At 37.7% G+C, this 22,026-nt stretch overlaps 1 protein-coding gene across 13 annotated transcripts in view; it reads left to right on the top strand.

Moving 5' to 3' along the window:
* Positions 1-22,026, top strand: part of ATRX (ATRX chromatin remodeler) — a 203,040-nt gene that overhangs the window by 132,457 nt on the left and 48,557 nt on the right. For 12 of the 13 annotated variants that reach the window (XM_072626950.1, XM_072626952.1, XM_072626951.1 and 9 more), the window contains 5 exons: positions 11,751-11,881; positions 12,357-12,445; positions 12,656-12,828; positions 15,269-15,419; positions 17,665-17,771. In XM_072626950.1, the coding sequence (XP_072483051.1) occupies positions 11,751-11,881; positions 12,357-12,445; positions 12,656-12,828; positions 15,269-15,419; positions 17,665-17,771 (651 nt within the window). The remainder of the gene's footprint in view (positions 1-11,750; positions 11,882-12,356; positions 12,446-12,655; positions 12,829-15,268; positions 15,420-17,664; positions 17,772-22,026) is intronic. The other variant, XR_011971248.1, reaches the window with a different exon arrangement.

Genomic DNA, 22,026 nt, shown 5'->3' with positions numbered 1-22,026 from the left:
GTTAATAAACATTAATTAAGTACCTACCATATATCAGACACTGTACTTTAGGCTCTTTCTTGTCTTCTCATTTCCCTAAACCATTTTGCCTGAATTTCTCTTTTGTTTGCATCACTTTCTACCTTGCATTATATTCAGTGCACAAATAGAGAAAGAAAGAATGAATCAATAACTATCCTCCATGACCTCCAGTCACCATGAGCGTCTCTAGGGCGGAAACTTTTTTTTTTAATTATATTTTATTTATTTTTAGTGTTCTACAATCACTACCGTATAACTTAAATTTTTTTTTCCCTTACCTACCCCCACACCTCTCCCCTCCCTCCCCGAGACGGCATACAATTCTATATAGGATCTACACATACATTCCTATTAAATACATTTTTGCTATAGTCATGCTGTGTAGAAGAACTAAAATGAATGGGAGAAATCATATAACAAACCAAAACATAATACACATAAAAAAATGATCTCCTGCATTCTTCAATTGAATTCCATAGTTCTTTCTCTGGATGTGGAGGGCATTTTGCCTTAGAAGACCTTTGGGAATTTTTTTTTTTAAGTCCTTGCACTGCTATGAATTTTCAAGTCTACCAGAAAAAACTCTCATACACTCTGGTTGTTGCTGTGTACTGTGGTTCTGCTCCTTTCGCTCAGCATCAGATCATACAAGTCTTTCCAGGCCTCTCTGAAGTCTTCTTGTTCATCATTTCTTACAGCACAATAGTATTCCATTACATTCATATACCATAATTTATTCAGCCATTCCCCAATTTATGGGCATCCTCTTGATCTCCAGTTTTTGGCCACCACAAAGAGTGCTGCTATAAATATTTTTGTACATGTGGGACCCTTTCCCATTTTTATGAAATCTTGGGGATACAGTCCTAGAAGCACTATTGCTGGGTCAAAAGGTATGCGCATTATTGTAGCCATTAGGGCATAGTTCCCAACCACTTTCCAGAATGGTTGGATGAGCTCACAGCTCCACCAACAATGAATTAGTGTTCCACCTCTCCCACATCTTCTCCAACATTTATCATCTTCCTGTTCTGTCTTGTTTGCCAATCTGATAGGTGTGATGTGGTACCTCAGAGTTGTTTTGATTGGCATCTCTCTAATCAAAAGTGATTTAGAGCATTTTTTTCATATGATTATCAATATCTTTAATTTCTATCTCTGAAAATTGCCTGTTCGTATCCTTTGACCATTTATCAGTTGGGGAATGACTTGTATTCTTGTACATTTGACTCAGTTCTCTATATATTCTAGAAATGAGGCCTTTACCCCCGAGATTAGCTGTAAAAATTCTTTCCCAACATACTACATCCCTCCAAATTTTGGTTGCATTGGGTTTGGTTGTGCAAAAACCTTTCAGTTTAATGTAATCAAAATTATCTGTCTTGCACTTCATAATGCTTTCTATCTCTTCTTTAGTCAAAAATTCTTCCCTTCTCCATAAATCTGATAAATACACTATTCCTTGTTCCTCCAATTTGTCCATAGTATTAATCTTTTTACCTAGATCATGTACCCATTTGAACTTTATTCTTGTGTACGGTGTCAGGCATTGGTCTATGCCTAGTTTCTGCCACGCTGTTATACAGTTTTCACAGCAATTTTTGTCGACCAGTGAGTTCTTATCCCAGAAGCTGGGTAGGGCAGAAACTTTTCACAGAAGTTCAGAGTTTCAAGGAAATTCAATCCAACCTATATTCAAGAAGGAAGTTCTACTAAAATGTATCCAATAAGTAGTTGGTCATCCACCCTGTCCTTGAAGAACTTCACTAGCTCTTAGAGCCACTCATTCCATTTTTTGAAAGTTCTAACTGAAAAGAAGGTTTTTCCGACACGAAGCTTATGTTTGCCTCTGTACAATCCATCCATCTGATTGGTTTAATATCAGGAAAGGTGTTTGACAAGCCTGTATAGTGTCTCCTTATTTATTTAACTTATATAAAGAGTACATCATGCAAAATGCCAGGCTGGATAAATCAAAAGTCAGAATTAAGGTTGCTGAGAGAAATATCAACAGTCTCAGATATGCATGATAGCACTCTGATGGCAAAAAGTGAAGAAGAATTAAGAAGCCTCTTGATGAGGGTCAAAGAGGACACTGCAAAAGCTGACTTGAAGCTTCACATCAAAAAAACTAAGATCTTGGCAACTGGTGCCATCACTTCCTGGCAAAAAGAGGGAGAACAAATGGAAGAAGTGTCAGATTTTATATACTTGGGCTCCAAGATCACTGTAGATGGTGACTACAGCCATGGAAATAAAAGAAGCTTACTCCTTGGAAGAAAAACCAAAGCAAATCCGGACAGTGGACTAAAAAGCAGAAATATTATCTTACTAACCAAGGTCCATATAGTTAAAACTGTGGTTTTTCTAATCAAAATGTTTGACTGAGAAATGGGATATAAGGAAAGCTGAGTGCTGCAGAATCAACACTTTTGAGGTGTGGTGCTAGGGAAGAGTTTTAAGAATCCCTTGGACAGCAAGGGGATTAAATCATTAAGTACTTAAAGGTATTAATTCAGACTTTTCACTGGAAGATCAGATACTGAAGCTGAAGCTTAAGTACTTTGGCCTCTTAAGGAGAAGACAAGATTCATCGCAAAAGATTCTCATGTTGGGAAAAATTGAAGGCCAAAGGAAAAGGAGACTACAGAGGATGAGATGGATAGATAGTATCACGGAAACAATAAATATGAACTTGGACAGATTTCAGGAGATGGTGGAGGATAGAAGGGCCATAGTCCATGGGGGTCATGAAGAGTCAGGCATAACTGAAAAATAATAACAAAGACTCTGCATGCTTCCCTGTTGAATGTCTTTTTTTTTCTTTTTAAGGCAGTCAGTGTTAAGTGACTTGCCCAGGGTCACACGGCTTATAACTATCTGAGGCTGGATTTGAACTCAGGTCCTCTTGACTTCAGGGCCAGTGCTCTATCCACTGTTCCACCTAGCTGTTCCAGATGTCTTAATAGATACAGCCCAGTGTTATCACTTATCAAGTTCTTTTTGTGTGCTGCTTCTGTCACCCAGTATGTTAGCTCATCTGTCTTAGCTTGTCATTATCTGCAAAGTTGATGGGCATGCTATTTCTGCAGTTATCTAAATCATTGATACCACACTGTACAGAGCCATGTGTGGATCCCTCCACTGGAGACTTCACCATGTTCAGCCATTAATGACTTTTCTGATTTCAAACATTCAAACAATTCTAATTCTGTCTACTTCTGTTATTATCACGTCCACATCTCCATCTTTTTTGCTAGAATAAGAGGAGATGCTTTGCTAAATGCAAAGTAAGAAAGTTTCTACAGCCTTTCCTTGTTCAACTAGTTTAGTAACCCTTTCCAAACAGGCAATAAATAGGTCTGACATGACCTATTTTTGGAAGCCTGCTGGCTTTTTGTGGTCCCTTCTTCCTTTTCTAAATGTTCCCTAACCTCCTCTTAAGTGATCTGTTCTAGAATTTGTCCAAGAATACGAGTCAAGCTCATTGGCTTTTAGTTTGTAGATTGCATTCTTTTTTGTTGAAAATGGATAGCTTTTCCAGTCCTTTAGTATATTTCTCATTCTCTGTGATCTTTCAGATACCATTGACATTAGCTCAACATTCCCATCCACCTGACAATATAGTTCTTTTGGACCAAGTAACTTGAATTCATCAAGAATAACTAGGTGCTCTCACCATTGCCTTACTTGTCTTATATCACCAGTCACTGAACTGGTTTCTTTCCCGTTGTTGCCAGTGCAGTCGTCATTCTCCCTGCCAAGGAAAACAGAAGAAATGTAACAATTGAACAAGTCTCTGATCTTTCTTGTCACTTATTATCCCATCCTCCCTAAGCAGTGGTTTCAGCCTTTCTTTGATCTTCCTGTTTTCCTCAGTATAGCTAACAAAAACCCCACCCTTTTTCTTGTCTTTAGCTCACTTTTCCTGCCTCAGCTCATTATGAGCTTTAGCATTCCGAACACTATATTTACAGGACCATGCAATGTTCTTATATTTATCCTCTTTTACTTACCCTTGCTTTCATCTTCTGTGCATATCTTTTCAACAGTCTGTGTGGGTTGATTGATTCCCTCTGCATCCACATTTGTTTCAATTTGGTCTTTGTATTCCCAGCCCACCGTACTTGCACATAGTCCCACAGTACTTGCACACAGTAGAGACGTAATGTTTATTGAATTGAATCCTGTGCCATATTAAGGTAATATTAATGATAATGTAAGACCGGAGTTATAAAAAGGGAGCCATTTGAAATGATTAGTCATTTTTGCTATGTAATTTAAGTATCTGAATAATATCCATGTGAAAATAAAATGAAAAGCCTTCTGATATCTTAAATTCTTTTTTTTCCTTTATTATACCTTAGATAATTTGCCCTCTGCAGTATTTTCAATTTTTATGAACACTGTTTGCTATATAATAGCCAACACCAAAATGTTCATCACTCATCAAATACGTATTGCTAAGACCCACTGTCTTAAGAGCAGTCAAATATTTAAGATTTGAAAATAAATCCAGCCTTCATTCCTTTGTGAGTACAGTTAAAAGGACTAAAACTTCTAAAGCTCTAATTGCCAAGCTTTCTAAGCTCTGAAAGAAGGGCTTGTTACAGCCTCATCTGGTGCCATAAATCTTTCCATTTTCAGGTGTGTTTTAATGAATGCTACCTTTTATTTTCCTCACAATAGAGTGGGCCCTTTGAAGAGGTTGCCCCAGAAGTTCTGTTGATTATTGTATAGGCTCCTCTATTCAGATCCTTCTCCTAACTTGTTGTTCTACTATGTCAGCTCTTTGTTTGATTAGGATTATACTTGAATACAAATAGAAAATATTAAGCAACTTTAAACAGTATAGTTCACCATATACCTGATCATCCCCTTCGTGTAGAACTCCAATAGAAATAAGGCTGCTCAGCCCTACATAAGCATCCCTCCAGGTGTGTATCAATTTAGAAAGCCATATAGTAACATTATCTATGGTTAATAGTATTTATTTTTATTTATTTTGTTAAATGTTTCCCAATTGAGGGTGTGGAGCCAAGATGGTGGAGTAACAGCATGCACTTTCTAAGCTCTGCCCCCAAGCCCATGTAAAAAATGGCTCTAAACAAATTCTGGAGCTGCAGAACCCACAGAATGATGGAGTGAACCAAATTGTCAGCCTGAGATGGCCTGGAAGATCACCAGGAAGTATCTACCGCACCATGCTGGGAGCAGAGCACAGTCCAGTTTGGGCCACAAGTACACAGAGGGGATCTCAGCAGGCCTTGGGATGACAGAATTTCTTGTCCTGTGGTGGTTTCCAGACTTCATGACCCCAAAACACCAAGGACAAATTCGAAGGTCAGTAGGAAAAGCCTGTGGGACCAGTGCAGGAGAGTGGAGTGGTCCAACCCCAGCCCCAAGGCAGCGGAGGGGAAGGGGACAGAGGAACCTGAAGCAGCCACAGAAGCAGAGGCAACTGCAGCCACTGTTTTTGGAGATCTAGGCCCACAGATTGAGGGGGGTGGAAATCAAGCCACTGACAGTACATCCCCCACCCCCACTGGAAGCAGAGATTTACCTTGACAGAGAGCTCAAAAGTCAAGTGAATGGCTGGGGAAATGAGCAAAAACCAGAAAAAGAATCAGACTATAGAATCTTACTTTGGTGACAAGGAAGACCAAAACATGGAAACAGAAGACAACAAAGTCAAAGCTCCTCCATCCAAAGTCTCCAAGAAAAATATGAATTGGTCTCAGGCCATGGAAGAGCTCAAAAAGAATTTTGAAAATCAAGTAAGAGAAGTAGAGCAAAAATTGGGAAGAGAATGGAGAGTGATGCAAAAAAATTATGAAAAGTGAGTCAACTGCTTGCTAAAGGAGACCCAAAAAAATGCTGACAAAAATAACACTTTAAAAAATAGACTAACCCAAATGGCAAAAGAAATGCAAAAAGCCAATGAGGAGAAGAATGCCCTAAAAAGCAGAATTGGCCAGATGGAAAAGGAGATCCAAAAGCTCGCTGAAGATAATAATTCCTTAATGATTAGAATAGAGCAGATGGAAGCTAACGACTTCATGAAAAATCAAGAAATTATAAAACAAAATGAAAGGAATGAAAAAATAGCAGATAGTGGAAAAACAACTGACCTGGAAAAAAAATCCAGGAGAGATAATTTAAAAATTATGGGACTACCTCAAAGCCATGATTAAAAAAAGAGCCTAGACATCATCTTTCAAGAAAGAAAACTTCCCTGATATTCTTGAACCAGGGGGTAAAATAAATATTGAAAAAATCCACTGATCACCTTCTGAAAGAGATCACAAAAGAATAACTCGTAGGAATATTGTAGCCAAATTCCAGAGCTCCCAGGTCAAGGAGAAAATATTGCAAGCTGTCAGAAAGAAACAATCTGAGTATTGTGGAAATACAATCAAGAGAACACAAAATCTAGCAGCTTCTATCTTAAGGGATCACAGGGCTTGGAATATATTCTACAAATCAAAGGAACTAGGATTAAAACCAAGAGTTACTTACCTAGCAAAACTGAGTGTAATACTTCAGGGGCACAAATGGTCATTCAATGAAATAGAGGACTTTCAAGTATTCTTGATGAAAAGACCAGAGCTGAATAGAAAATTTGACTTTCAAACACAAGAATCAAGAGAAGCATGAAAAGGTAAATAGCAAAGAGAAATTATAAGGGACTTTCTAAAGTTGAGCTGTTTACATTCCTACATGGAAAGATAATATTTGTAACTCTTGAGACTTTTCTCAGTATTTGGGTAGTTGGAAAGATTATATACATATAGACAGAGGGCACGGGGGACTGAATAGGAAGGGATGATATCTAAAAAAATAAACAGGATGAGAGGAATATATTGGGAGGAGAAAGGGAAAAATTGAATGGGGCGAATTATCTCTTACATAACAAAGGCAAGAAAAAGCTTTTTCAATGGAAGGGAAGAGAGGGGAAAAAGTGAACCTCACTCTCATTACATTTGGCTCAAGGAGAGAATAACATGCACACTCAATTTGTTATGAAACTATCTTCCACTCCAGGAAAGTAGGGGAGAAGGGGATAAGCAGGGCATGGGGGGATGATAGAAGGGGGGAGGGCCAATGGAAGGAGGGCATAATTAAAAGTAAATACTTTTGAGGAGGGATAGGGTCAAAAGAGAGAATAGAATAAATGGGGGGCAGGATAAGATGGAGGGAAATATAGTTACTCTTCCACAACATGACTTTTATGGAAGTCTTTTGCATACCTACACATGTATAACATGTATTGAATTCCTTGCATTCTCATTGGGGATGGGTAGGGAGGGAGGAAGGGAGAGAAGTTAGAACTCTTAAGTTTTAAAAAGGAATGTTAAAAATTATTTTTACATGCAGCTGGGAAATAAGATATACAGGTAATGGAGTACAGAAATCTATCTTGTCCTCCAAGAAAATAGAGGAGATGGGGAGAAGAGAAGGGAGGGGTGTGATAGAAGGGAGGGCGGATTCGGGGAAGAGGTAATCACAATGCTCGATGTCTTGGGGTGGGGGGAGGGGAGAAATGGGGAGAAAATTTTGGAACTCAAAATCTTGTGAAAATGAATGTTGAAAACTAAAAATAAATAAATTAGAGTAAAAATATAAATGTTCCCCAGTTGCATTTTAATCTCATTTGGGCTGCACTGGGAAGTGATAAAGGGCCATTGCAGCCCTCAGGTGGTATGTTTGACTTTAGTTCTACAACATACACAACTCATATCTTTAGATATCTGAGGATTAGTAACCCACCACCTCCTGTGATAGTCCATTACTCTTTTAGGTAACTTTAACGTGGAGAGCATTTTTCTTCCCGCCCTATCATATCTTATACCCACTGCTTTCATTTCTACCTTCTAGTTTTGAAGAGTAAATCTAATGTATCTTGAGCATGACAGTCCTCTAGATATTTCTATACAGTGATTATTTGTCTCTTCTTCTCCTCCCCATTCCACTGCCAAAGTCTTCACCCCTGTAGGCTAAATATCCATACTCTTGCACCTGAGTATGAATTCTAATCCCTTCGTCATCCTCGTCCCCCTACATTTGGGGACTGTTATAACACCTTTTTATCTCATGACCTGACCTGATGGGCCATATTATTGATTTTTTTTTTTTGAGAATTATCTATTCACATAGTGATGGTATCAGTGACACAGACGGAACAAACAAATGGTATTCAACAACAGACTGCATCCTTACAGTCACATAATCAACTGGAAGTGCTGGCGACAAATGATTTCATTTTCTTACTGTTGTTCCAAAAAATAGAAACATGTAGTTTGGTAGGCAACGTGCCACCTCAGTGTCTCTCTTCTGTGAACATTAAAATCACCAAAGAGTTCTTGAAAGATATACTAATAGAGATAATTTCACTACATGACTCTGATTGTAGGCATCAAGCAAGGTATCCAAACAACCAGGAGATGTATTCTCTCCAAAGAAATTTGCCTACATAATGGAGGTCATCTGGCATAGAATTGAAATGAAGATGTTATTCGTCCAGATGATGAGATACTCCAGATGTTTCTGTTGGTGGATGATATTGTGCCTATTGCATAAAGCCCAAGAGTCTTGCAGACCCTCTTAAATGAGACCTATATTCAAGTTTTCAGCCCATCCATCCACATATGAAAAGCAGAGCTGGCACCATTTGTCCTGACTGTGATCCACACTTGGATGGACAGCCTGGAGTTACTAAACATCTTAGACAGATACTGCATGTTGACAATGAACTAGACCTATATTTGAACAGGAGTCGAATTGTGTAATGCATTCATTTTGAGAAGTTGTGCCATCAGTATTATTGTGGTGATGCTTTCTGACAGGAATTCTTGTTCTTTTCCTATTTATCCGGTATATATCTTGTTTGTACTTAATTGTTTGCCCCTTATCTGTTCCCCTTTTTTTCCCCCACCCCTTTCGTTGGATTGCTGTGAGCAGATGATGTTTTTTCTTTTCTTTGTATTGCCAGTGCTTAGCACAGTGCCTGGCACATTGGCACTTAATAAATGCTTTTTGACTAATTGACTTATATTCCCTGATGAATTCATGTTATGGGTCATTCTTTGGCTAGTATCAGCAAACTATATCACCTTTCTAACAAAAAATTACCGTGAAGAAATAGCATAAAAGATATCAGGAAGAATATATGATTTTTAAAGGTAAGTCAGTTATGCAGCATGAGCAAGGGTGGTCATGAGAGACTAACATCTTTTTTTTTTTTCTTTTGACTAGGATAACTAAACTAATTGATGAGGGGAATACTGTGGATATAGCTTACCTAGATTTCAGCAAAGCTTTTGATAAAACACATCATTTTTTTTTATGTAGAAGATAGAGAGAGACAGATTAGTAGTATAATCAAATAGATTCAAAACTGGTTGGATATCCAGAAACCAAAAATTAATTTTTAAATGTTTCAGCATCAGTATGGCAGGAAGTTTCCAGTGGAATACCTAGCTATCTCTTATTGGCTGTATGCTTTTTAACATTCTCAGTGACTGGAATAAAGGCATAGTTGGTATGCTAATCCAATTTATAGATTACACAGACCTAGGAGGAATAGTTGATAAACAGAGTCAAGACCCAAAAGGATTTTGACAGGATAAAGCACTAGGCTGAATCTAATAAGATGAAATTCAATAGAGAAAAATGCGAAGCCTTGAACTTTAGTACAAAAAATGAACTTCATATGTACAAGATCGGGGTGGACATGAATAGATATCAGTTGTTTTCAAAAAATTCTGGGGTTTTGTGAGCTGCAAATTCAACCAGTCTGTTTTCTGATAGGGAAAACAGAAAAGGTAAATACAGTCTGAGCTTCATTGAGAGAGGGATAGCTTCTAGGAATAGGGAAATGTTAGCTCCCACTGTACTCTATCCTTGTCAGACATCATATGGAATGTTGTGTTGACTAATGGGCACCACAGTTTCAGGTGAACATTGATAAACTACTGTATACAGGGGAGGGCAACCAGGATGGTGAAGGGCCTTGAATCCACGATATAGAAGAATTGGGTGTGTTTGGCCTGGAAAAGAAAGGATTCTTTCGATATGATAGCTTTCTCTATGTATTTTAAGGTCTTTGATGTGATGGGGAAAATAAACTGCTTTGCCCTCAGGGGTAGAAACAAGTGGGGTAGAAGTTACGGAGAGGCAAATTTACGTTCAGTAGCAGTAAAAACTTCCTAAGAATTGGAGCTTTCCAAAAGTGGAATAGGCTGCCTCAGAGAGGTTGTGAGTTCCCCTTCCTTGGATATCTTCAAGGTGGGCCTGGACGAACATTTGTCAGAGACATTATAGAAGAGATTCCCTTGGCATATAGGTTGTAGTAGATGGCTTCTGTGGTCCCTTCCAGTTCTAAAATGCTGTTTCCATGATTCCTCTGAATACACTTGGTCCAGTCCAGTTGCTTTTCACATCTTTATTCCTTTTGGTGTCATTTCTATCTTCTTTGCAGGCAATTTAAGGACTGACATGTTAGGGCACAGGTGTAGTGGTTCTGCCATTCTGTATGGAGAAAAGTTTTGTTCAGATGGCTTTTGCAAATCTTTTCCACTTTTATTCTGTTTTTAGATCTTCCATTTTAATCCTTAATGTTGCCTAATTGAGTATCTTGCCACTTTTTTACCCTCCACTTCTTCTCTGCTTTTTGAGACAAATTTAAATAATAATTAACATCTTTTTTAACATTTACAGGTGAACTTAATTTTGTAACTTTATATTTCCTTTTGGAGTGATCCCTTTCCATTTGGCTAGTTGAGTTAGATGTTTATTGAATAAGGCATTTTCTGGTCTCTTTTATCTTGTGACAGTTTTTGTTGGTTAAACTTCTTGATGAAATTATTCTAGTCAATGTCCATGTCAGTTCTGTTGTCTATGCCCCACTTCTTATTTTCAGTAACTTGTTTAAATAGTTCAGAGTGTAGTCATTTTAATTGGACTATATATATTTTTCTCATTGTTCCTCTATGTTTTGTTATGCATTCTGATTTTAGCTCTGATGACCTCAAATAACTTCTGGCGCATCATGTATTACTATAAAGAATGAAATAAAATTTATTTCAACAAACAGGAAAAAATTTCTTATTGATGTGGAAATTACAACTGAGAAAGGGGTCAAGAAAATAATATGCCTTTTGTGGCTAAATTTTTGCTCAAACTGTGGAGTGCAATGTTGGGAGGCAAAGTATATTCTCCAAACCAGTACCACTTAAGGCTCAGTGCATTGTGGGCAATTGCTAACACAGAAGGGCATCCTCAGTAGAGAAACAGGATAGAAAAAGTTAATTATAACAAAGTCCTGTTTCTCTCCTGATGACTGTTCCTCTTCTATGTAAGACATAGGCTGGCTCTCCTTCGATGTTTGATTTTCCTGTCTGATCCTCACATTGGAGCAGGAAAGAAATACAAGGTTTCGATCAAACATCCCTACCATAACCAGGCAATGGGACCCCTCTGTTCTGTAACAGGTCATAAAATAAATACATCAAGGTAAACTTGAAGCACAAGAGTGACTGCTTGCTATGACTGCTGCCAAGTATGGCTTTTGCATCTTATTGATAAGTACCTGTGGTGCTGCATTTGGAAATGATTACAGATGGTTTGCATTGAGTAACAAGAATTATTATTAACTAGGAAAAACTCAAAATTGAATGTTTTGTTAGGTTAGATGTTTTTTTTTTTTAATGCTCACCTTTTATTGTCAGGTGTGGGTAATAGCAGTGAAGGTGGAAGAGGGAAGGCAGGAGCAAAACTTTTCCAGGATTTCCAGATGTTAAGCAGAATCTGGACTCACCCCTGGTGTTTGCAGCTGGATTATATAAGCAAAGAAAATAAGGTAAATCAATTAAACTGACATTTTATCCTTATCTGCTGAAAATTTACAATAAACTGCCAAATTGCTAGCTAGATTTCTGTGATATTAGGTGTCCTATTATTGATTAGCTCAATTATTTTACCTATTTTTTTATCTCCAGTGTACCTCTTTATGGGTGCATCTTAATTATGAAAGTTTAACATGGTGATCCCTTTAATTGAACCCCATATTCTTTTTTTAAATATATTTTTATTTCACTAAATTTTTCCTAATTATATTTTTTAATTATTTTAAACATTTTTAAAAAATTTGAGTTCCAAATTCTCCCTTCGTTTCTTCCCCCACCCCTTGAAAAGAGAAGCAATATGATTTTGATTGTACATGTGAAGTTAAGTCTCATGTTCTTTAAGTAAAACACACACCTGTCTTTTGAAATTTTCACTCTAGTTTATGGTATTTCATTAAAATCTAAAAATAGTAATTTTTTTTTCCGTAGGGATATTTTGACGAAGATAGTATGGATGAATTTATAGCTTCAGATTCTGATGAAACCTCAATGAGTTTAAGCTCCGACGAATATACAAAGTAAATTGAATTTTTTTTGCCATTAACCATATTTGTAAACCTACCATACATTTATTTCCTTACATTATATTTTTATGTATCTATAGGAAAGTAATTTATTTTTCAAAACTATTTGCTTATTGACACGGGAATTTCCACCATTTCATCTCATGAGTTACAAATAAATGTTTGCTATATTTTGTCTAACCACTTGAATTCTTTGTTATCCAGGAAGAAGAAGTCAAAAGGGAAGAAAGGGAAAAAGGATAGTAGCTCGAGTGGCAGCGGCAGTGATAATGATGTTGAGGTGATTAAAGTATGGAATTCAAGGTCACGAGGAGGTGGGGAAGGAACTGTAGAAGAAGCATCGAGCATCCCCACAGTTTCTTTAAAACAGGAAGAAAGTGAGTTTGATGAATAAATGTCATTTCATATAGACTATTGACTCAGAAAAACTTACCACATGGGTGAAGAGTGGTGGAGTATGTCCTCTCTTAGTCTTAAATCTCAGTCTTAACCTTACTGTTTGGTTGAACTAAATTATCTGTGTTTTGGGTTCACCAAATTGAAATTGATCCAGAGTTGGTGTTTACTCAGTTTTTTTCTTTTTTTTGTCAGCAACCTTACATTATTGAGTTCCCTGACCTCAGTTGGTGGCTAAGGCTCCTTATACTCCCTCCTGGTCTCTACCATTATTCAATCCCTGAATAGTGTTGGTTTGTATTTCTTTTTGTCCTGGGTGTCTAAGAGCTCAAGGCATTATTTCCATCTTACTGAAGGTGGAGTAGGAAAGACCCCAACCTGAGCTGGATATGAACTCTACAGGAAGAGCGTACCATCATTGGTCCTGCATACCCAGTATGGGGTGGGGGAATGGTATGGCAGAAAGGGGCCTGTCAGATAAGTTCATCTTAGCTGGAGAATAGTACTCTCTACATCCTGGGGGTGACGACTGAGGAATCAGGTGCTGCTTAGACATGTGCTCTTTTACCTGCAGCATTTCTCAGGATTAAAACTCCAGTAATCAAAGCTAGCAAGACCCTGGTTCATTGTTCCTAAAGTTGTTGAAAGTTCAGGTTTTGATCTCTTCCCTGACCTTCCTGATGGGGAAAGGTAGAGGCGGAACAGTGGAAGGATCTAAATCTAGCTGTTCTCAAATTTGTTTTTTCTTTCAGTAGTATGATTGTAAGAATAACTAACTCTCCTATTAAATCTCCCCTACCTTCTTGCTGATGCCATGAGACAAAATTCCTTTACAGTGCTTCATTCCCTAACTAGAGATTAAAGTATGAAGTTTATCATATGTACTTCAGTACAAGTTTACATGTTGACTGTTGGTAAGTGACTGATGTCAAGAAAACCTCTGGGGTAGTAGACCGATGTGGTAATCCATCCCCTTTACAACATCTCCAACTAGTTGTCATCTGGCTTCCAATGAAAGACATAAAGTAAGGAATAGGTGCCATATTTAACTAAAAGTTCTTGATTCAAATGCTAAATTTCACAAGACCAAGCATAGATACCTGTAGTCCTCCATTAGACTTCATTCTCCGAGTTGATACTGAGACAGCTAGGTGGCTCAGTGGATAGAGCACTGGCCCTGGAGTCAGAAAGTTCTGAGTTCAAATCCGGTCTTAGACACTAGCTTGTGACCCTGGGTGAGTCACTTAACCTGCTTGACCTAATCTACTATAGAAGGAAATGGCAAACTCTTCCAGTATCTTTGCCAAGAAAACCTCATACAGGGCACAAAGAGTCCAACACAACTTGCAACCCAGGGTCATTATGAGAATCAAATGAGGTAATATTTGTTTTTTAAAGAGCATTTAGCACCTACTGTGTATCAGGGCTCTATGGTATATGAATGTTTATTCCCACTCCATAATCCACCAAAAGACTTAGATAAATCTTAGGAAGTTGCAACCTGAGTCAAGTGATTTTCCAGGAGTCAAGTCACACAGCCAATGCATGTTAAATGTGGGTTTTGAACCAGATCCTTTTGATTCCAAGTCCAGTACTACCTACTGTTCCCCACTGCCTCTTGTCAAGCTCATGTCAGCCTGTGGTCAGATCATTCACCAAGTTCTGAATCCACCCAGACCACACCTTATCTTTAAGGATGGGAAAGAGACTTTATTGAATCATGGGATCTTGGATTTTGATCTGTATGTGACCTTAGAGGTCATCTAGTCCAACCACCTTCTTTTCACAGATGAAGAACAGAAGCCTAAAGCAGTTAAGTGACTTGCTAAGGGTGACATAGGTAGTAAGTCCCACAGGCAAGATTCAAACCCAGGTCCTTTGATTCCAAATATATCATGCTTTCCACTGTAGTCTAAGTCAACTAACATTCCTATCTGGTGACTTCTTCAAAAAAGCAAAGGAGGTTACTCTGGCCCAGTCTGTTCTTGGGGAGACATGTTGGCTCTTTGGGGTGACTGTTTGCTTCCTTTTCTCATAATGTGTTCTAGAAGTTATTTAATTTATTCCTTAAAATTGAATAAAGGAAATTGTAAATGGTTTCTGTAATTTTCTGTCTCACTTTTTAATAAAGGCAACAGACTGTCAACTTCTTGCTTCATTGAACCGTGTGAACTTTAGCTTTAATCTGTACTTTTCTTTTCCCCTTGTGGTTTTCCTATTGCAAAGTTAAATTTGTGTTAGCAAAAAGATGGCTAAAATTTTTCATTATGAGGTATCAGTTTTCAAAACATCTTGTAATCCCCTCAGATCTCACTGTTGATGGGTGAGTTCTTTGGTATGCTTATCTGAAGGAATTGGCATTAAAAAGAAGAAACAAATGCATTGCCCCGAATAAACTGAATGAAGTCTCTCTTTTTTCAGGTAAAACTTCCTCTTCCAACCCAAGCAGCCCAGCTCCCGACTGGTACAAAGACTTTGTGACTGATGCTGACGCTGAGGTTCTGGAGCATTCAGGCAAAATGGTGCTTCTCTTTGAAATCCTGCGCATGGCTGAGGAGCTTGGAGACAAAGTGTAAGTTCTGCCCTAAAGTGATTTTGGTAAAGAGACATTTGCATAAGCTTGCCACCTGATGTCACAGTTTATTTTACTCCTTTACTTCTCACCTCTGGAAGGTGACACATAAGACAAATTGTATTTAAAATGGTGATAAAATCTTCTCTTAATGTGAAGCAGGGTTGGCCCGGTGAATTTTCTCAAGCTGTTCACTTTTCCTCTGTGTGGTAGCCATAGTTCTGTTTTGTCCCTGCAGTAGCTCAGAAACAGGTAGGCCGGGCCTCTCCTATTGCATACCTTACTTCTGCTCTATGCTTATAACTTGAAAGAACTCCATGAATTTCTTCAGAAGATGCCTTAAAGCCTCCCTCACCACCTTGACCATGGTGGAGGATCAAAATTCATACGATATTCAGTCTTTGTCTCCTCTCTTTTCTGTGCTTAACTTCAGGATTTGTCACCTTTTTTTTTCCCTTTTTACCTGGGTGTCATACACCCCGTTCAAATTGTTAGGCTTATAATTGAAAGAAACTTGAGGGGTTGTCTGATTTATCTTTCCACTGAATAAAGGAATCTTTCCAACATCCCTGGGAGTCCTTTAGCCTTTGCTTGACTGCTTCCATTGATGCAAATTTTACTGCTTCACGAGGCATCTCATTTCATTGTTGGGAAATCGCATTGATAGGAAGTTCCTTATGTTGACCCCTAAACCTGCCTCCTGTAACTTCCCAATCAGTGGTTCTAGTTTTTCCCTGTAGAGCAATGCAAGACTGTTTACTCTTCCATTTGCCAGTCTTTCAGTTGTTTAATAGACTCGTTAGTATCTTCAAGGTAGAAGGGACTTCAGTCATCATGTGGTCAGGACTCCTCATCTTCCCTTATTCTTCTCTTCTCCTGCAGTAAATGTCCTCAGTCCCTTCATCTATTTATATAATTTGGATTCCAGACTTCTCGCCTTCTCTGGTTTGTCAGTGATCCCCTCAAAATGTTCGTCCCAGGTTAAACAGTATAGTGGTTATTTTCTAACCAACACTGTTGTTTCTCATAATGCAGCAGGAGAGTTAAGAGAAACACACACACACACACACACACACACACACACACACACACACACCACTACCATTTTTGCTCATCCTGAGGTTGTGATCAACTAAAACATCAAGGATTTTCCCCCAAGAATTGCTGTCAAGCTGGAATTCTCCCTTCCTCTTCATCTACAGTCTGTTCTCACTTACTTGCAGTACTTCACTTTTATCCTAATTGAGTTCATTTTGTTAGTTTCAACCCAGCATTCTCTAGCCTGTTGAGATCATTTTGCATTTTAATTCTTTTATCTAATTCAGTGTGCAAATTAGATAGGTATGACTTCTATGTCTCCCTGTAGTCGTTATTAGAAAAAATACCAACATGTTTAACAGAACAGAATTAACAACAGTATTGTCCTTTCCCACCTGTAAATGAAGAAAGCTAACAGAGAATCACAGTTTATCAGTCAGCACTTCCTGCCCCACTTGAGCACACTTACCAGCCCCTTCATTGAGCCTCCCCCACCTCTTTCACAGCAAGGCTTATTTGACCTTGTTTGCTCCCCAGAGCTAGCTTGGCTCTCTGCCTGATTAGGATCAGGCCTTTTCCAAGATGTCAGCTTAAACTCCAGATCATCTTCGGTCAAGCAACTAGCATTTTTATCAAATTGTCTGGCTCCTTGAAGTCCGAAACCTCAACTTTGTATGTATCTCCATAGCACCTAGCATGTTGGTCAGGGTACTTGATAGATACTCCATAATGCTTGTTGAACTGCGTTGAATTAAGGCTGTGGTTCTGGATTAAATGCTTAAGAGATCAAAAGCTATGAGCACAGCTCTAGTAGGTGCCTCAAAATTTATTGTCAATTTTGAAAGGTTATAAAGCTGTTTCTGCAACTTTATACAGCTCTTTGTGTAGTATATCTCCCCAAGCTTGGTGACTCCTAGAGCCACAAGCCAAACATGCATGTCATGTTTTGCCAACTGGTAGTCTGTGTACTCCTTTGCTTAAGTGGGACTTTAAACAAGTGGAATATACCCTTCCTGTGAAATCATTGATTCTAGACAAAGCTCAGACACCTCCCCCATACTTCCCAAAATATTATGAGTGGAATAGAAAGTCCAGAGCTTTGCAGGCATGTTTGGAATTGAATGACGTGGTTATTTTCTTCTGTGTTTGTCATTTTAAATATTAGTAATTTTAGTAGGAAGCATTTATATCTCTTTATATTTTTTAGTCTCGTTTTTAGCCAATCTCTCATATCATTGGACTTGATTGAAGATTTTCTTGAATTGGCTAGTAGGGAGAAATCAGATGATAAAGATAAGCCTCTTATTTATAAAGGTGAGTTAGTTTTTCTATATTTTAAATTCGGAGTGGGATCATTGGATGCCTGTTGTTTTGTTTTTGATGGAGTTCAGACGTTCATACCCAATGATTGTTTTAGTTATCTCGTTCCCCAATAATAACTTCTTCAGAGTATCCTCTCGGCTTAAATGATAATTTGAAGACATGACACAAATCTCTAGAATACCTCAGAATATTATAGATATTTAATTTTCTTATTTGAAAATTTAAAATGGCTGGATATACATACTTGAGCACTAGGAATATGTATTGTAATTGTTGCTGTGGGAGAGAGACAGACTCCCTCCCAGTGGGATTTGGATCTGAAATACTTTTGCTGTATGGATAACAGTGATCACACTTATTTCCTAGGACCAGCTGATAACTTTTGTTTTAGCCAAAGGAATCCTATTAGAGAGAATGTTATTCTGGGACCTTGTTTGTCTTTGAGTATTTCTGTGGTACCCTTTACACCAGTTCCATCAAACTTCTAATACAAAGGGGGAGCACTAATGGATATGTAAGGATGCCTGCCAGCACATATTGACTTAGAAAACCACATAGTAACATTATCTATGTTCTATTGTATTTTTGTTTTGTTACATATTTCCCAACTACATTTTAATCTGATTCTGGCAGAACTCGGGAGTATTGTGGGCTGTGTGTTTGACATATCTGATTTACACTGTCTCAGTTCATTTTGGCCTATTTAAAAATTGTTCAACAATGGCATTGGACAGCCTTTATATTAATATAGCAAGCATTTATAAGGAACAGCTGTTTTAATAGTGCCTTTTATCATTCATATCACAATATCCTTGTAAACGTAGATGAAATCCTGCTTTTTAAACAGGTGAAATAGACTGACTGTAAGTAGAGGTTGGGATTGAGCAGTGATTTTATTCATTCCTTTGCTGTACACTAGACTGGGTGTCAGCAGGCTTGCAGCCCCAAGTACTGTTCACCTCCAAAGCCAGGCAATCCTGACAGATTATAGTGGCAAGCATATAGTGGCAGGAGCCAAGTGGAGAAAGGATCAAGGCAGATCGAATGGAAGAGCCCTGCCTCAACTGCCTTACTTTGCCTACTTCTGGACTAGCCATGCTCCTTTTCATAAGATAGTTAAGAGACAAATTAGTTTTTATTTTCTAACATGTGACTTTAATGTGGTCACTCGATTTTTTTCTATTGGATTAGTCATTATTTTTCCCTGCTTGCATGTCATTTTAAAAAATATTCTACACTTAATGCAACAACAAAACCCAATAAATGGGCATTTAAAGCTATTAACAAATAGCATTAAAAAATTTTAATAGCTTTAAAAAAATTTCTGTGTTCAGTTTGTATGTAACAGATTATTCCTTATCATCAGTCCAGCCACACCTTAATGTCTCAAAAATTTTTGATATTTTGTGTTTCATTTTTTTATGTAATGTTTAGCAATTTTTAATTAAGTTTCAGTTTCTTTAGTTTGACAAATAAAAATAGTGTCCTCTTTGATTAGATGTTACTAAGTATTTGCCTTAAAATGAAAATTTCTGGGGTTAAGGGAGGAGTTTATTGACCCTAATGAAATGTGCTACACTTGGTTTTGCCCCTTATTTATGTCCTATTAGTCTTGATTCATTTCTGTATTGGTGTGTATTTTTCTCTGTGTCATTAAATCATTGTGTTAGTGATGCCTCTTTCTTCTTTCTTCACTTAACATGTCACATAAGTTTTCCTAAATATCTTTATATCTCTCATTTATCATTCGTAATGGCACTGCAGTGTTCCATTATGCTTATAACCATTTTATTCAGCCATTTTTCCAACTGTTGGACATTCATGCTGTTTCCAATCCTCTGTGATTACAAATACTACTATTATGTATATGTTTACACACATGTATGATTTTTGGACAGATTACATTTTCTTTGATAACCTATTTAGGGTATCTTTACAGTAATAAAATTATTGAGCTCCAAAGGTATGACTTTTTATGATCCCACTACAATATTTAATCTACAGATTTACAGGAATGTCATGACAACTGAGTTAAGCTTTTTAAAACCATATGAAAGTACATAAAAGGTATAATGTACAAAGTAATATATTAACTAATGCTTTTACACAGTTGTCACATTTCACTGTGTAGGTAGAAACCTATTTGTCACATGCCATTGTAGGAATTGGTGACACCCTACTTTTTGATCTCTTTTCTTATTTAAATTATGTCATCAAAGAGAAGATTATCTCTTCACTTTAATTTCTCATATTTTTGTGTGCAGTGGTCCATTTTAAGTTTTATGAAAACAAAATTTTATGTAGCAACTGAAATGTAATGGGGTTTTTTCCTATAACTTACAAATCATTGAACTCTTTTAAGTGCCTTATATTGTATGAAGGAATAGCTCCCTTCCTAGGTGGATATCATCTCTTTTTCTTTCTTTGTACTTAAAATATTTTGGATATTGTCAGACTGTAGAGACAGGGTCCTGGAAGACCATTCCCCTGCAGGCAATCATTTTGGAGGACATGAACATTTGAGATAGTTCTAGGAATTTGACCAGGGAAAGGTTTGTTTGTACATTGGGCTGATATTGGAATGTGTATGGAAGCCAGTGAGAAGTGCCTTTTGGATAGAGAATAGTGTCTGTGAAAGAGTTTTGAGAAGTCTAGAGCAGTGAGGCTGAAGTCAGATCATTTTAAAGCCTTGCCTAGTGCATTTTACATACTACACTTAATGCAACAACAAAACCCAATAAATGGGCATTTAAAGCTATTAACAAATAGCATTAAAAAATTTTAATAGCTTTAAAAAAATTTCTGTGTTCAGTTTGTATGTAACAGATTATTCCTTATCATCAGTCCAGCCACACCTTAATGTCTCAAAAATTTTTGATATTTTGTGTTTCATTTTTTTATGTAATGTTTAGCAATTTTTAATTAAGTTTCAGTTTCTTTAGTTTGACAAATAAAAATAGTGTCCTCTTTGATTAGATGTTACTAAGTATTTGCCTTAAAATGAAAATTTCTGGGGTTAAGGGAGGAGTTTATTGACCCTAATGAAATGTGCTACACTTGGTTTTGCCCCTTAAGCGCTTAAGAAATGTTAAATGATGTAGCCATTTCTATGGGGGAAAACGGCACCTACCATAGAAGCCTTGGTGATGTTTGACACAGCTATTAGCTTAGAATCATGGTGAAGAAACTCGGCTTTACTAGCTGCAATCAGCCTTAAGCTATCTAATTAATGTACATAAGCAAACCAAACTAGGCAGCAAAATGGGTCGGGGGATGGGAGGCAGAGTTTGGAGTTTAGAACCAAGTATACTACCAGGAGTCCATAAAGTCCATAATAGACATCTTTAAAGAGTCAGATAAGGATGTACTGTACTGTGTCTTCCTTATTCATATTGTCAAGCCATAATAGACTGTTACAGACTAGTGGAAAGAGCCAAGGATCTCACGTAGTGATTAGACTAAGAAACAGGTTCTGGAAGGGACCAAGAATCCCACTGAAATTGCCACCTGGCACAAATCTTCCTCAGACTAGAACTCCAAGTAACAGTCTAGCTTCCCTTCCTGGCATCCACCCCACACAGGGTTGAGATGGAGAAAGGGACACTAGATTTGTAGGCAAATGTTTTGCCAACCAGAAAAATAAAGGTGATAATTAAGTTAGCATAAAATCTTGTATCAAGTACATTTATTTCCTTCTCTTTGTTTTTCTTTCCTTTGTATTTCTTTTAGTTCCATAGCAAAGCTCCCTTTGCGAAATTTCAGCCATCTTCCCTAAAGTGACTGGAAAAGGTATTTTCTCACACTTTGGTACAGTTAGAAAGGGGAAGATCACTGTCCCCATAGAGATATCAGGTAACAGTGACAGGAGGAATGATTCCAAGAAGGAGTTCAGGCCTCTGCTGGTCAACATTCAGGAGGGGAAGAGTTGAGCATTGCTGGGGTCCTTGTTGTTTTCTCTCCTTTTTTGGATTTATACAATGGAAATTTGAGTGTTCCAAAGAAATCCTTGATATATATCTCTACACAAGTACCCCCCTGTTCCCTCTCCTCATCTTTAACTTCTGAATCCTCATCTTCATGGCACAACCCCTCTTTGAACCCTTCACTGATTTCTCTCCTCTCCCCAAGGTGCTAATGCTTATCTCCCACTTCACATTATCTTAAACTTGCTGCTCTGTGTCCATACTGTATTTTCCCCATAAAATGTAAGATCCATGAGAGCAGGTGACTTTTTATCTTTGAATTC

The sequence above is a fragment of the Notamacropus eugenii genome, chromosome X (assembly GCF_028372415.1).
Source record: "Notamacropus eugenii isolate mMacEug1 chromosome X, mMacEug1.pri_v2, whole genome shotgun sequence".
In the NCBI taxonomy this organism is placed as follows: domain Eukaryota; kingdom Metazoa; phylum Chordata; class Mammalia; order Diprotodontia; family Macropodidae; genus Notamacropus; species Notamacropus eugenii.
Note: the sequence above shows the minus strand (reverse complement) of the source record. Positions and strands in the feature narration are given on the sequence as shown.